The sequence below is a fragment of the Melozone crissalis genome, unplaced genomic scaffold (genome assembly GCF_028551555.1).
Source record: "Melozone crissalis strain CALT ecotype California unplaced genomic scaffold, PUWL_Pcris_2 ptg000114l_1, whole genome shotgun sequence".
Lineage (NCBI taxonomy): Eukaryota > Metazoa > Chordata > Aves > Passeriformes > Passerellidae > Melozone > Melozone crissalis.
The window spans coordinates 839,824-854,038 of NW_026535891.1; the positions used below are offsets into that span (position 1 = coordinate 839,824).

General features: G+C 61.8%; 3 protein-coding genes across 3 annotated transcripts; 2 read left to right on the forward strand and 1 right to left on the reverse strand.

Moving 5' to 3' along the window:
* Positions 1-162: 162 nt before the first annotated feature.
* On the forward strand, positions 163-6,614 carry TTC24 (tetratricopeptide repeat domain 24). Its single transcript, XM_054292690.1, has 12 exons — positions 163-308; positions 2,602-3,293; positions 3,366-3,578; positions 4,401-4,529; positions 4,621-4,742; positions 4,823-4,924; positions 5,022-5,092; positions 5,190-5,254; positions 5,361-5,493; positions 5,717-5,775; positions 5,851-5,893; positions 6,515-6,614. The coding sequence occupies exons 1-12, from the start codon at positions 163-165 to the stop codon at positions 6,612-6,614; spliced, it is 1,875 nt and encodes a 624-aa protein (XP_054148665.1).
* A 522-nt stretch (positions 6,615-7,136) lies between these two features.
* On the forward strand, positions 7,137-9,188 carry NAXE (NAD(P)HX epimerase). Its single transcript, XM_054292739.1, has 6 exons — positions 7,137-7,318; positions 7,539-7,647; positions 8,028-8,138; positions 8,266-8,379; positions 8,465-8,612; positions 8,693-9,188. Exons 1-6 carry the CDS (start codon positions 7,137-7,139, stop codon positions 8,893-8,895), a joined length of 867 nt encoding a protein of 288 aa, XP_054148714.1. The 3' UTR covers positions 8,896-9,188.
* Positions 9,189-9,265: 77 nt separating this feature from the next.
* On the reverse strand, positions 9,266-12,178 carry LOC128948144 (G patch domain-containing protein 4). The gene is made up of 7 exons (XM_054292737.1): positions 12,057-12,178; positions 11,053-11,126; positions 10,881-10,973; positions 10,595-10,702; positions 10,402-10,502; positions 10,258-10,308; positions 9,266-10,162 (listed from the first exon to the last, which is right to left on the reverse strand). The coding sequence occupies exons 1-7, from the start codon at positions 12,130-12,132 to the stop codon at positions 9,478-9,480; spliced, it is 1,188 nt and encodes a 395-aa protein (XP_054148712.1). The 5' UTR covers positions 12,133-12,178; the 3' UTR covers positions 9,266-9,477.
* Between the last annotated feature and the right edge of the window lie 2,037 nt (positions 12,179-14,215).

Sequence of the window (14,215 nt, forward strand, 5' to 3'; positions counted from 1 at the left end):
GGGGCACGGGACACTGGGACAGCGGGGAAGGGCGGCACCGGGACACCGGGACCCCGAACCCCGGGAAAGCGGGACACGGGGACCGCGGGACCCCGACACACCGGGGGACGGCGGCATTAGGATCCCGGGACAGCGGAGCACGGGGACTCCGGGACCCCGAACATGGGAAAATGGGACCCCGGGATAGGGGGACAGCGGGGCTCCGGGGAGCAGCGGCACTGGGACCCCGGGATAGCGGGCCACGGAGACCCCGGGACCCCGAACCCCGGGAAAGCGGGACACGGGGACCGCGGGACACCGGGACACCAGTGAACGGCGGCACTGGGACCCCGGGGACAGCGAGGCACGGGGACTCCGGGACCCCGAACCCCGAGAAAGCGGGACACGGGGACACCGGAGGGGGAGAGCGTGGGACACATACGGGGGAGCTCAGGGAGCACTAGGGCACCGGGAGAGTGGGGAGCAGGACACCGGTGTCGTCCTGATTTTTTAAGATTTTCTAAGCTTTCTAAGCCTTCTGATGTTTACATTCTTTTAAGGAACTTTCTCACAGACTTTCTGTAAATAACTCATTGTTTTGCATTCTTTAAGGAGGAGGAGAAATTTGATGGACTGTTGGTTTGTCCAGTGTCATTGGAGGGGTGGCACTGTCACCCTCCAACTCACTGTCGCTTTTGGAAACCTATAAATGTTGGAGTCAGAAATGAAAAATCCCTTTTTACCTTGAAAAGAGCAGTGTGTCCAAGTCGTTTCTAATTAATGACCAATCACAGTCTAGCTCGGTGAGTCACAGGATTTTGTTATTCTTTTTCTATTCTTAGCTGGCCTTCTGATGAAATCCTTTCTTCTATTCTTTTAGTATAGTTTTAATATTTTATATATATATATATATATATATATATATATATATATATAAAAATAAAATAATAAATCAAGCCTTCTGAAACATGGAGTCAGATTCTCGTCTCTTCCCTGGTCTTGGGACCCCTGTGAACACCACCACAGTCCACCACACAGTTTTCCCATCCCTCCATCCCTCACAGGGCTCACACTGGCACTGCTGCACCGAGTTGCCATGGCACTGCACGCCACGCTGGTGACAGGGCTGAAACTGGAGCCAGCGGGGCCATTGTGGGATGTGCTTTCCCAGGAACAGGGCTGGCTTTGTCCCAGCCTGTGCCACCGCCTGCCACGCTCCTGTCTCAGAACTGTGACCTGCTCCAGGCACCTTTCCAGGCAGCCCAAGCTCGGAGGTGCCTCAGACATCCTCCATCCCTGCAGCAGAGGGCCCTGGCTGGTGGCAGAAACGCAGCTGCGGCGCTGGGGATGCCTCATCTCTCTGCTCCCTGCTCTCAGCACCCTTTGCACCTGAAGAGAAAACAGTGAGTGCAACCCGTTATCCTGCCTCCCAAAAAGGCACCCCAGCAACATCCCACTCCATGCTGTGGTGTCCCTCCTCCTCCTCCCCCAGTGACCTCTTTCCTCTCTCATGGCTACCAAGGTTTGTGGGGTCCTCCATGGAAAGGCCTTTTTCCTTCCTGAAACTTAATAGCAAACGGGCTACAAGCCATCCCTAATTTTCATAAATAATATAAAATAATGCTGCTCACTTGAAGTGCTGGACCATGCTGGCTTGGCTGCCTAAGCACCTCTCTCTCTTGCAGGCAGGCTGCTGCCCCTGCCCATGGATTTGGAAGAGGCTGCTGAGCTGGAAGTGCAGCCCACAATCCCCACACACCCCACAGCCCCCACACACCCCATTGCCCCCATAGTCCCCACAGCCCCCACACACCCCATTGCCCCCACACACTCCTCTGCCCTCACACACCCCACTGTCCCCTCTGACCCCACACACCCCACTGCCCTCTCTCTCTCCACACACCCCATTGCCCCCTCTGTCCTCACAGCCCCCACACACCCTACTGCCTCCTCTGCCCCCTCTTCCCCCACACACCCCACTGCCCCCACACACCCTACACTCCCCTCTGTCCCCACAGCCCCCACACACCCCATTGCCCCCATAGTCCCCACAGCCCCCACACACCCCACTGTCCCCACACACCCCACAGCCCTCACACACCCCATTGCCCCCATAGTCCCCACAGCCCCCACACACCCCATTGCCCCCACACACTCCTCTGCCCTCACACACCCCACTGTCCCCTCTGACCCCACACACCCCACTGCCCTCTCTCTCTCCACACACCCCATTGCCCCCTCTGTCCTCAAAGCCCCCACACACCCTACTGCCTCCTCTGCCCCCTCTTCCCCCACACACCCCACTGCCCCCACACACCCTACACTCCCCTCTGTTCCCACTGCCCCCACACACCCCTCTGCCCCCTCTGTCCCCACTGCCCCCACATACCCCTCTGCCCCCTCTGTCCCCACACACCCTACTGTCCCCTCTGTCCCTACTGCCCCCACAGCCCCCACACACCCCACTGTCCCCTCTGACCCCACAGCCCCCACACACCCCTCTTCCCCCACACACACCTCTGCCCCCTCTGTCCCCACACACCCTTCTGTCCCCTCTGTCCCTACTGCCCCCACAGCTCCCACACACCCCACTGTTCCCACCACCCCCGCAGCCCCCTCCAGCTGCAAGAAGAGCCAGAAGAAGAAGAAGAAGGCGGCTGAGGCCAGGGCAGGCGCTCAGGAGGGAGGGGATGAGGCGGCAGGGCGGGTGGGCGCCATCGAGGCCCTCACACGGGCCGGACACCGGGCGCTGGCCCTGGGCGCGGCGCGGGAGGCAGTGGGGTGCTTCAGGAAAGCCCTGCTCCTCTCCAGGGACACAGCGAGCCCCCGGCTCCACAGGGCTTGTGCCTTCAACCTGGGAGCTGCCTACGTGGAGACTGGGAAGCCCAAAAAGGGCTTTGAGTTCCTCCTCCAGTCCCAGCCCTCAGAGGCGGAGAGCGGGGACCACTCAGGGAGCCTTTATTTCAGCGTCGGGGCGGCTCACGAAGGGCTCCAGGATTTTCCAAAGGCTCTGGAGTGTTTTGAGCAAGTCTCCGGGCACGCCGGTGCTGCTCAGGCTGGCAGCCGAGCGGGGACCTGCGTGCAGATGGGCTGCTGCTACCTGGGCATGCGGGAGCCGGCGCGGGCCGCGCGGTGCTTCCTGGACGCGGCGCAGGCCTACGCGGCGGCGGAGAGCCCCGGGGCCGCGGCCGTGGCTCTGAGCAGGGCGAGCGGCTCCATGCTGCAGAGCCGGCGGTTCCGGGCCGCGGACATCGCCGGCGTCCTCGCCCGGTGCCGCTCGCTCTGCGAATCCATCCCCGACCCGGCCCTGCGAGGTAACGCCGCGCCCTCCCCTTTCAGGGCCCTGCGCGGCAGCTCCCACGCCTGCTTTTCCTCTCTGCCCTCAGGGAAACTCTACAGCGACATCGGGCTCGGCTACTCGCAGCTGCACATCTTCTCCCTGGCTGCCGAGAGCTTCGAGCGGGCGCTGGGGCTGTGCGGCGGGGAGCGGGACCGGCAGCGGGAGGCGGCGCTGCTGCAGAACCTGGGCGCGGCCCTCAACGCCCTGCGCAGCTTCGGCACCGCGCTGGGCTGGCACCGGCGAGCGGCCGCGCTGCACGGTACCTAACACACACCGGTAACTCACACACACCAGTACCGCACACCGGTACCGGGCACCGGTACCTCACACACACCGGTACCTCGCACTGGTAACGGGCACCGGTACTGCACATCGGTACCCCAAACCGGTACCTCACACACACCGGTACCTCACACTGGTACTGTAGACCGGTACCTCACACACACTGGTACCTCGCACTGGTAACGGGCACGGGTACTGCACACCGGTACCCCACACCGGGACCTCACACCTGTACCTCACACTGGTACCTGGCACTGGTACCTCACACCAGTACCGCACACCGATACCTCACACCGGTACCACACACCTGTACCTCACACCAGTACCCCACACCAGTACCTCACACCGGTACCCCACACCGGTACCCCAGACCTGTACCTCACACCGGTACCCCACACTGGTACCCCACACCTATACTTCACACATATACCTTATACTAGTACCTCACATCAGTACCCCACACCGGTACCCCACACCTGTACCTCACACCTATAGCTCACACCAGTACCTCACATCAGTACCCCACACTGATACCACACAGTGGTACCCCATACTGGTACCTCACACCAGTACCTCACACTGGTACCCCAGTACCGCACACTGGTACCTCACACCAGTACCCCATACTGGTATCCCACACCAGTACCTCACATCGGTACCCCACACCGGTACCCCACACCAGTACCCCACACCGGTACCCCACACCAGTACCTCACATCAGTACCCCACACCGGTACCCCACACCTCCATCCCTGCCCTTGGCTGTGCCAGACAGCTCAGCATAAAATTCCCATTCCAGGTGCTCTGGGGAACTGCAGGGCTCAGGGGCAGAGCTTTGGGAACCTGGCGTTCGCCTGCAGCCAGCTGGGGAAGCACGGGGATGCTGCCGAGAGCTACCTGCACGCCCTGCAGGCCTTCAGGGACTCGGGTGAGGGCAGGCACATCCCACAGCCCAGCGGGCTCAGGCTGGGCAATGCTGCCTGCTGGGGATCTCAGCTGAGCAGCCCTTTGCCTCCCAGGGGACTTGCAGGGGCAGTGGCAAGCGTGTGAGGGGCTGGGTGCAGCGTATTTGCACCTGGGACATCCCCAGAAAGCCATCGAGCACTATCAGGAGGCCCTGGTTTTGCTTTCCCGCTGTCAGGTAAGGCATGATGGGGCACTGGCCTCAGCCCAGGGTGCACACACTTAGCCCATCACACATTCGGGTTCTCTCCATCACAGGACAGCCCCAGAGCTGCCCACAAACGGGTGGTGCACAAGCTCACAGATGCCATCCAGCACCGACTCCACCTCAGCCACCTCTCCTACCCTAACCCAGGCCTGGTGAGCATCAGCCTGGGCATGGCACGCTCTGGAGGGCTGGGAACTGGGACCCCAGTAGGGCTTTGCTGGGCACATTAACACATGTTCGTCCCATCAGGAGCCCAGCCAGCTGCGGTTTTGCTCCACACTGCCCCGTGCCAGTAGGACACAGCTCCAGGGGAGCAAGGTGTGAGTAGCAAAGCTGCCATCCTCTCTCTCTCCTTCCTCTGGAATGAGTTTCCAGATCAACCAGGAGACAAGCCTTCCTTCACTCCATGTCCTTCAGGGGGAAAGCCCAGGCTGAGGACGAGCTGTACTGGTGTGCACCAGGAGCACATCCCAGGTATTCAGGTGAGAGGCTGCAAATTAAACATGGGGTTGAGCCATCAGGCAGTTCCTGGTGGAGCTGAGTCTTTGGCACAGTCTGATACTGTGCTCTTGTCTGTTTGTCCTGGAGGCACAAGAGTGGCCCTGACTGGTGGTCTCTCACTGGAGCCTTGCAACCCAAGTGGCCTCCTGGGCACCTCTGGGGAGGATGATGATGGTCCCAGCTCAGCTCCAGGGTATCACAGTGAGCCCCAGGCTAACAGGTGGGTGGGCAAGGGGGAGGCACCTCAGTACAGCCCCTGGAACCCAAATACCTCTGCAGCACAAGGGACCTCTCCTGTTTAACAGTGAAAACCCAGAGATTTTTAGATACATAATTCTGGGAGTGTGTTTGGGGTCATTCCAGCTGGATCCTGGGGGGGATCCAGCCATGATGTGACAGGGGAGCTGTCCAGAAGCCCCACATGAGGTTCACTTGTCTCTCAGCACGAGGACCACCAGCCCCCTGCCCCCGGCCAAGCTGCCCCATGCCAGCCTCCAGCTCCGTAAGTACCACAGACCACCAGAACATCAATTCTGCAGTGAGCCCAGGCCTGAGGGTCTCACACTGCATCCCACAGGGCACCAAAAACACCAAACCCTCCATCAGAGGCCTCCAGAGAGGTAGGTGATGCCTTGGGGGAGTGGGCAAGGGAGGCTTGGGCTCCAGAGGGGAGGAGGGTTCATGAGTGGAACCTCATGAACCCAGCAGAGCTGTTTCTTGGAATGGACATGATCCCAAGCCAAAAGTCACAGGGGCTGGGGATATTGGTACCTCATAGCCCACACCAAAACCATACCCTATGGATGGGACAGCAGATCTAAGGGTGGTTTCCAGTCCCCTGGTATGAACCTCTTGCCCATTCCTGCCTTCCAGTGCTTAAAGAGGCTCCAACAGAGCTGGAGAGGGACTTTGGACAAGGGCTGGAGGTACAGGACAAGGGGCAATGGCTTCCCACTGCCAGAGGGCAGCGTTGGATGGGATATAGGAAAGGAACTCTTCCCTGTGAGGGTGGGGAGGCCCTGGCACAGAGAAGCTGTGCCTGCCTCATCCCTGGAAGCGTTCCAGGCAAGGTTGGACAGGGATTGCAGCAACCTGAGACAATGGAAGGTGTCCCTGCCCATGGGAGATGGGCTTTAAGATCCCTTCCCACCCAAACCAGTCAGTGACTCCGTGATTTGATTATTCCATTTTGCATCCTGCTGGACACCCTCACTCCCCATTACGCCTCCATGACCTTGCAGCCGTGACAATGACCCCGCTGCTACTGCTGCCGGCTGCTGGTCCCGCCGGGGACCCCGCACGGCCACCAGGACTCTGTCCCTCGTCTGTAGCCTCGTGTGACCGGGAGGACACCAGGGAAACGCCGCTTCTCGGGGGGCTGTGCAGGCCCAAACCGGAGGGGAGGGTGGGCCGTTCAGCCAACACGGTTCTGACCCCGCTCTGTTTCTGCCATCCTTTGTATGTCACGGGGAGGAAAGGAAGGGGCTAGGGGATCGCGGAGAGCCGGTGGGGCCTGGGGGAACGGCGGAGAGCCGGCAGGGCTGGGGGATCGCGGAGAGCCGGTGGGGCCTGAAGGGACCTGGAGAGCCGGCGGGGCTGGGGGAACGGCGGAGAGCCGGCAAGGACTGAAGGGAGCCGGAGTGCCGACGGGGCTGGGGGAACGGCGGAGTGGCGGCAGCGACTGGAGGAACCGCCGAGTCCCGGCGGGGCCTGCAGGAAGCGCGGCCTCTCCGCGGCTCCTCCCCGGGCCGTGAAGGGCGCTCCGCCCCGGGGCGGCCCCGCGCCTGCTCCGTGGAGCTCCGGCCGTGCTGGGCTGTACCGGGCTGTGTCCGCTCCGGGGCTGTACCGGGCCGTGCCCGCCGCATGCCGGGCCCGCGGGCGCTGCTGGGCCTGGGGCTGCTGGTGGCGGCGGCGCGGGCGGGCGGGCGGTGCGGGGAGCGCGGCTGGAGCTGGGGTTTGGACCGGGAGCGGTGCCGGTGCCTGCCCCGCCGCGCCATGCACGTCCCCAGCCCGGGGGCCGGCCCGAAGGGGCTCCGCTTCCTCGGGTAGGAGGAGGGAGGGAGGCGGGAGAGGAGGCGGGCGGGCCCCGGGGGCGCCGGGCCGGGGTACGGGCGGGCTGAGGAGGGGTCGGGGATGGGGTGCGGGTGTACACGGGGGCTCGGCTCTGTGTGTCCCCCCCGGTCATGCAAAGGCGAGGGGATCACAGCCCCCAGGCTGGGCCTGGCCGGGTTTTGGGGTACCCAGCGGTGCCGTGTCCCACCCTAGGCAGGAGGAGGCCCAGGCTATCGACCAGGAGCTCTTCACTGAGTACAAGTTCAGCGTGGATCAGCTGATGGAGCTGGCGGGGCTGAGCTGTGCCACTGCCATTGCCAAGGTGGGGGTCCTGGGGGGCAGAAGGGGGTCCTGGCACTGTGGGCTGAGCTGTGCCATTGCCAGCAGCGAGGTGGGGATCCTGGCATTGTGGGCTGAGCTGTGCCACTGCCAGGGTGGGTGCCCAGGAGGTGGGTGGAGGTCCTGGGAGAGAGTTCCAGCACTACAGGCTGAGTGCTATCCCCACCACCATCCTGGGGGTCCTAGCATTGTGTACCAATCTGTGCCACCACCAAGATGGGCACCAGGGAGGCAGATGGTGATCCTGGGAATCATCCCAGTGCCATGGGCAGGCCAGTCCAAAGTTGGGGGACTTGCAAATCCTGGCTCCATGGTGTGAGCCCACTTCCCCATCCTAACCCTGTGCCTCTTGCCCCCCATCAGGCCTACCCACCCAGCTCCTTCACCACGAGCCAGCCTGCTGTGCTGGTGGTCTGCGGGCCAGGGAACAACGGCGGTGATGGGCTGGTCTGTGCCAGGCACCTGAAGATGTTTGTGAGTCTTGCACAGGATCCCCGTGAGGGTGCTGGTCCTGTGCACCCCTGTGGGCTCCAGGGTCCCACTCCTCTGGCTGCTGCTGGTGCCAGAGTGGGATTAGTTCAGGTTCCTTCTGCTCTTGCAGGGCTACCAGCCGACTGTGTACTACCCCAAGCGCTCCAGCAAGCCCCTCTTTGAAGGTTTGACCACCCAGTGCAACAAGATGGATATTCCCTTCCTCCCCGAGTTCCCAGCTGAGGTGAGGAGCAGCCCCCAGCTTGGCAGCACCTGCCCCTGGAGCTGTGGCCAGGACTGCTCCTCACCTGCCACCATCCCCACCGCAGGCTGAGTTCATTGATGAGCTCTACGGCCTGGTGGTGGATGCCATTTTCGGCTTCAGCTTCACGGGAGCGGTGCGGGAGCCCTTTGGCAGCATCCTGAGCACTCTGGAGCGTGTCACGGTGCCCATTGCCAGCATTGACATCCCCTCAGGTGAGTTGTGGCTGCACCTGCTGCAGGATGGTGCCCAGCCAGGGTGCTCCCAGCTCCAGCCTGGCCGTGGCTCGTTGCAGGCTGGGATGTGGAGAAGGGGAAGGCAGACGGCCTCCAGCCCGACATGCTCATCTCCCTGACGGCGCCCAAGAAGGCAGCGATGCATTTCACAGGCCGGTACCACTTCCTTGGGGGCAGGTTTGTGCCCCCTGCGCTGCAGGAGAAATACAGCCTGAACCTGCCGGAGTACCCTGGCACAGACTGCGTCCTGCAGCTCACCTAGAGCTGGCCCAGAGGGGCTGGGGGCCAGGCCTGGCTTCAGCACTGCACACCAGGGCCAAATTCTGCCCAAGCTCTGCCAGGAGGGTGCTCAGCACCTCACTGGGCTCTGGTGTGAGCCTGCAGGATGGAAAAGCCCAGCAGGTGGGAGTGGTGAGGGGCTGCTCTCTTTGGGGCTGCTGCCTAATGCAAGTGCTGCAGGTGTAAGGTGATCTGGGGTTCTGCCACTCATGGCACCACTCACGCTTTGGGATAAGCTGATCACAATAAAGATTTATTCATGCCCTTGAAAAAATACTTTAGTACTCTGCAGGGTACTCCTTGTGTCCTTCTGTGACAGGCCCATGATAAATGGGTCCCTGCCCCAGAGCCTGGGGGGAACCAGGGTCACTCCTGAAGGTTCAGGTGGTGAAGTCAAGCTTGATCCAGCTCCAGACCAACTTGTCCTAGCTCAGCATCCCCAGGCAGCTGGGCCACAGTGCTGGGCTCCGTCTGGAACGAGCTCAGAGCAGCCCATGGCACCCACCAGCACCAGGATCAGGACCCTTACAGCCAGGTGGGACTGCATGGCAGCCATGTCACTGGCTCACTCTGGCTCCTTCTTCCTCTTCTTCTTCTTCCTCTTCTTTGTAGGGCTGTGTCCCAAGTTTGGCTCATCTGTCTCTTGTAGAGGTACATCTGTTTCAGCTGGCTCTTCTTCATCCTCCTCTTCCTGCTTCTTCTTCTTCCTCTTCTTTGTAGGGCTGTGTCCCAACTTTGGCTCATCTGTCTCTGTTTCAGCTGGCTCTTCTTTGTCCTCCTCTTCCTGCTTCTTCTTCTTTTTCTTTTTTCTCCTCTTTGCAGCCTTCCCATCCTCTTCCACCACCTCTTCTTCTGTGCTTAGCTCTGGTTTCTTCCTCCTCTTCATGACCTTCCCCTCCTCTCCTGATACCTCTTCTCCACACGGCTCCGTGATCACCTTCTTCTTCCTCTTCTTTCTCATGACCTCCTCCTCTCCTGTCACCTCCTCTTCTCTGCTTGGCCCCTGCTTCTTTTTCTTCTTCTTCACAACCTTTTCTTCTTCCAACACCTCCTCCTCTTCTGTGTTTGGTTCCTGGCTCTGTGGCACCTCAGCTCTATCCCTGGACCGTTTCCTTTTCTTCTTTTTGCCCTGGCTGCTCTCTGGGGGCTCCTGCTGCTGCTCCCGTTGCCGGTACGTGGCCAGGAAGGCTCGTTCCTGCTCCTCCAGGCGTGCCAGCTTGGCACTCATGGTCAGGCCGTGCCGGGCACCCCTGCAATGACCACAGGCAGTGAAGTTCCCCAACAGGAAGGTGTTCCCCAGCCCAGGCTGCGAGGAGGGGGCAGCCCTGGCCCCCCAGGCACTCACTTGTGTGCTGTGCGGCCCCCGCACGCCTGCACCAGCTCCTCGTCCGTCAGCCTGGGGACACAGACAGGAGCTGTCACCCCAACATCTGTGGGGAACACAGCTCCTCCTTTCAGGCCTCGTCCCTCCCCGTGAGCCCAGCCTCACCTCCTGACCGAAGAGAGGTCCAGCTTCTCCTCCTCCTCCTCCTGACTGCTCTCAGAGCTGGCTGGCACTGACTCCTCCCCACAGGCTGTGAGCGTGGCTGACTGCAGCACAGAACAGAGGGACTGTGAGAAAGGGGGACAAGGAAAACGGGGTTCTGGGGCCACAGCAGCCCAAAGCTCCTGGGGACAGTCACCTTCACAAAGCGGCCGTACAGCAGGCTCCCGCTGCTGCCAGCCTTGCGTGGCTTCTTATTGCTGATGCTGCCTCCCTGCTCAGAAAGTGCCTTCACAGAGATGCCATCCTGGGAGAGAGAAGGCAAAGCCTTGGAAATGATCTGTCCAAGCTGCACCTTTCCACCACAACAGCCCCTGTGCAAGGTGCTGCTTCCTGACAGGGCCTGTGGGATACGGTGGCACTACAAGAGTGACCAAAGGAACCCAAACACCCTCCAACCCTGCCTTCAACCCCATCCCTCCAACCTGCCCGGCCTGCACAGCGATGTTGGCAGCCGCCTTGTTGAAGACGTGGTCCCACCAGTGGAAGGTGAAGGGCTCTGCCGCGTCGTGTCCCACCTGCGGGGTGCAGAGAGCTGCCGGAATGGCTGCACCGGGCAGCGGCACCGGGCGGGGCAGGGCGGGGATCGGGACTCACCCCGGCCGTGTCGCATTTCACCTTCACCCGGATGGCCTCGGCGATGCCGTCCTCCCGCCTGCCCAGCCCCTGCCCTGCACACAAGGCAGCGTCACCCCCGCACGGCCCGGGACACCGGGGGCACCGGGGCTGCAGGACCCCGAGAGTGGGGAGAGGTCCAGACTGGGTGCTGCAGGGAGGGGGGCGGGCTCTGGGACCATTGGGGTCTGGGGTGAGGACCGGGGGGCTGCAGGGTCCCGGGGCTCTGGGGACCATTGGGGTCTGGGGTGAGGACCGGGGGCTGCAGGGTCCCGGGGCTCTGGAGTGGGGACTGGGGTCTGAAGGGTCCCGGGGCTTGGGGAACCATTGGGGTCTGGGGTGGGGACTGGGGGCTGCAGGTCCCGGGGATCTGGGGACAGGACTGGGATCTGCAGGGTCCCGGGTCTCTGGGGACCACTGGGGTCCGGGGTAGGGACCGGGGGGCTGCAGGGTCCCGGGGCTCTGGGACCATTGGGGTCTGGGGTGGGGACGGGGGGCTGCAGGTCCCGGGGATCTGGGGACAGGACTGGGATCTGCAGGGTCCCGGGGCTCTGGGGACCATTGGGGTCTGGGGTGGGGACCGGGGGCTGCAGGGTCCCGGGGCTCTGGGGTGGGGACTGGGGTCTGAAGGGTCCCGGGGCTCTGGGACCATTGAGGTCTGGGGTGGGGACGGGGGGCTGCAGGTCCCGGGGATCTGGGACCATTGGGGTCTGGAAGGTCTGCAGGGTCCTGGGGCTCTGGGAACGGGACCAGGGTCTGCTGGGGTCTGCAGGGTCCCGGGGCTCTGGGGACGGGACTGGGAGGGTCCTGGGGCTTGGGGATAGCTGGGGCCCGGAGGGAGCTGGGGAAGATGGGGCTTGGGGGGCACTGGGGACAGGGGGCTCTGGGGGGGATCGGAGTCTGGGGGAGCCGGGGGCGCTCAGGGGGTCCCGGGGCTTGGGGCGGGACAGGCCGGACCGCGGTGCGGGGACCCCGCCCGGCCCCACCTCGGCGCCAGCCGTGCCGCCTCAGCTGGGTCTCGGCGAACAGCATCCCGCGGCCCGGCGGCTCCGCGGCGCTCATGGCCCGGGGGGTCTGGGGGATCCCGGAGGGTCCCGGGGGGAGTTCCGGTGTGGGTCTCGGTGTGTCCCGGGAGTCCCGGGGAGGGTCCTGGTGTGGGTCCCGGTGTGTCCCGATGACTCCCGGTGCGGGTCCCGGCGGGTCCCGGTACCGCCGCACGCGGCCGGGGCGGAGTCACGGCCGCGCCGCCCGGGAAGGGCTGTGCGCATGCGCGAGGGGCGGGGCGGAGATGCGTCGAGAGTGGGGCGGGGCAGAGGGACAGGGACAGGGGGACAGGGGGACAGGGGGACAGGGATAGGGGACAGAGGGACAGGGGGACACACGGACATGGAGACAGGGATAGGAACAGGGGGACAGGGATAGGGATATGAGGACAGGGATAAGGACAGGGACATGGGGACATAGGGACAGGGATAGGGACAGGGGGATATGGGGAAATGGGGACAGGCATAGGGATGGGGGACATGGGGATAGGGATATGGGGACAGGGGGACACATGGACATAGGGACATGGGGATGGGAGCGCACAGACATGGTGACAGGGATAAGGACAAGGGAACATACGGACATGGCAGCAGGGATAGGGACATGGGGATGGGGGTGCATGGACACAGGGATAGGGATATGGGGACAGGGATATAGGGACAGGGAGACACACGGACGTGGGGACAGGGATAGGGACATGGGGATAGGGGGACACATGGACACGGGGACACAGGGGACATGGCGACATGAGACATGAACATGGAGGTGTGGGATACACAGGACAGGGATACACAGGCATGGGGACACACGGACACGGGGACATGGGGGAACACACGGGCGTGCACGCACAAACAAAACCATGCACACACGTGTGCACACAGACCCGTACCCACAGCTGCAGCCATGTCACACACAGGCACATGCACACACACACAGAGCTGACCTGTGCACAGACAGACAGACAGACAGACACACACACACAGAGCTGACCTGTGCACAGACAGACAGACAGACACACACACACAGAGCTGACCTGTGCACAGACAGACAGACACACACACCACACACACACACACAGAGCTGACCTATGCACAGACAGACAGACAGACACACACACACACAGAGCTGACCTGTGCACAGACAGACAGACAGACACACACACACACACAGAGCTGACCTGTGCACAGACAGACAGACAGACACACACACACACAGAGCTGACCTGTGCACAGACAGACAGACAGACACACACACACAGCTGACCTATACACAGACAGACAGACAGACACACACACACACAGAGCTGACCTGTGCACAGACAGACAGACAGACACACACAGACACACACACACACACAGAGCTGACCTGTACACAGACAGACAGACAGACACACACACAGAGCTGACCTGTACACAGACAGACACACAGACATACACACACACAGAGCTGACCTGTGCACAGACAGACAGACAGACACACACACACACACAGAGCTGACCTGTGCACAGACAGACAGACACACACACACACACAGAGCTGACCTGTACACACACACACACACACACACACAGACACACACAGACACACACACACACACACACACACACAGAGCTGACCTGTGCACAGACAGACACACAGACACACACAGACACACACACACACACAGACATTTTTGAGGTTTGATTTCAAAGTTGGAAGTGTTGCACCGGGACATTGTGGGGAAAGGCTGTGGATCCCCTCCAGGAAAAGGGGGAGGAATGAAGTACTGTTATATCCTTGACAGCAAAAATCTCTCCCAATCAATCAGCTGGATTTGCCACTGCCTGCTGCAGAAATTGCTTCATCCATTATGCTTTAAAATAATTAATTCTATGTATCAGAGGAAAATGAGAGGAAACAGTCAGTGGGAACACCTTGGGGCAGTTCCTTGGGGAAGGAGGGATATGGGAGCGAGGAAGTGCAGTGGTTCCTTTGGAAGTGGGCCTTTGAACAGCACATTACCAGGGATTAGGGAAAGCTCTGGAGGGGATTAAGATTTCACTCAAAGGCTCCTTCCCACCAGCCTTCAAAGCTCCTTTTCCTCCAGAGCCTGGGAAGGATC

Excerpts from the sequence above, each read along its gene's own strand:
- TTC24 (XM_054292690.1), top strand. The coding sequence starts at position 163 with ATGGGAAAATGGGACCCCGGGATAGGGGGACAGCGGGGCTCCGGGGAG. Across the intron at positions 309-2,601 it reads CGCGGGACACCGGGACACCA|CTGCAAGAAGAGCCAGAAGA; the intron begins GTGAACGGCGGC and ends AGCCCCCTCCAG. Across the intron at positions 5,255-5,360 it reads AGCACATCCCAGGTATTCAG|GCACAAGAGTGGCCCTGACT; the intron begins GTGAGAGGCTGC and ends TTTGTCCTGGAG.
- NAXE (XM_054292739.1), top strand. The coding sequence starts at position 7,137 with ATGCCGGGCCCGCGGGCGCTGCTGGGCCTGGGGCTGCTGGTGGCGGCG. Across the intron at positions 7,648-8,027 it reads GTGCCACTGCCATTGCCAAG|GCCTACCCACCCAGCTCCTT; the intron begins GTGGGGGTCCTG and ends GCCCCCCATCAG. Across the intron at positions 8,380-8,464 it reads TCCCCGAGTTCCCAGCTGAG|GCTGAGTTCATTGATGAGCT; the intron begins GTGAGGAGCAGC and ends TCCCCACCGCAG.
- LOC128948144 (XM_054292737.1), bottom strand. The coding sequence starts at position 12,132 with ATGAGCGCCGCGGAGCCGCCGGGCCGCGGGATGCTGTTCGCCGAGACC. Across the intron at positions 10,974-11,052 it reads TGAAATGCGACACGGCCGGG|GTGGGACACGACGCGGCAGA; the intron begins GTGAGTCCCGAT and ends TGCACCCCGCAG. Across the intron at positions 10,503-10,594 it reads TGTACGGCCGCTTTGTGAAG|TCAGCCACGCTCACAGCCTG; the intron begins GTGACTGTCCCC and ends TCTGTGCTGCAG.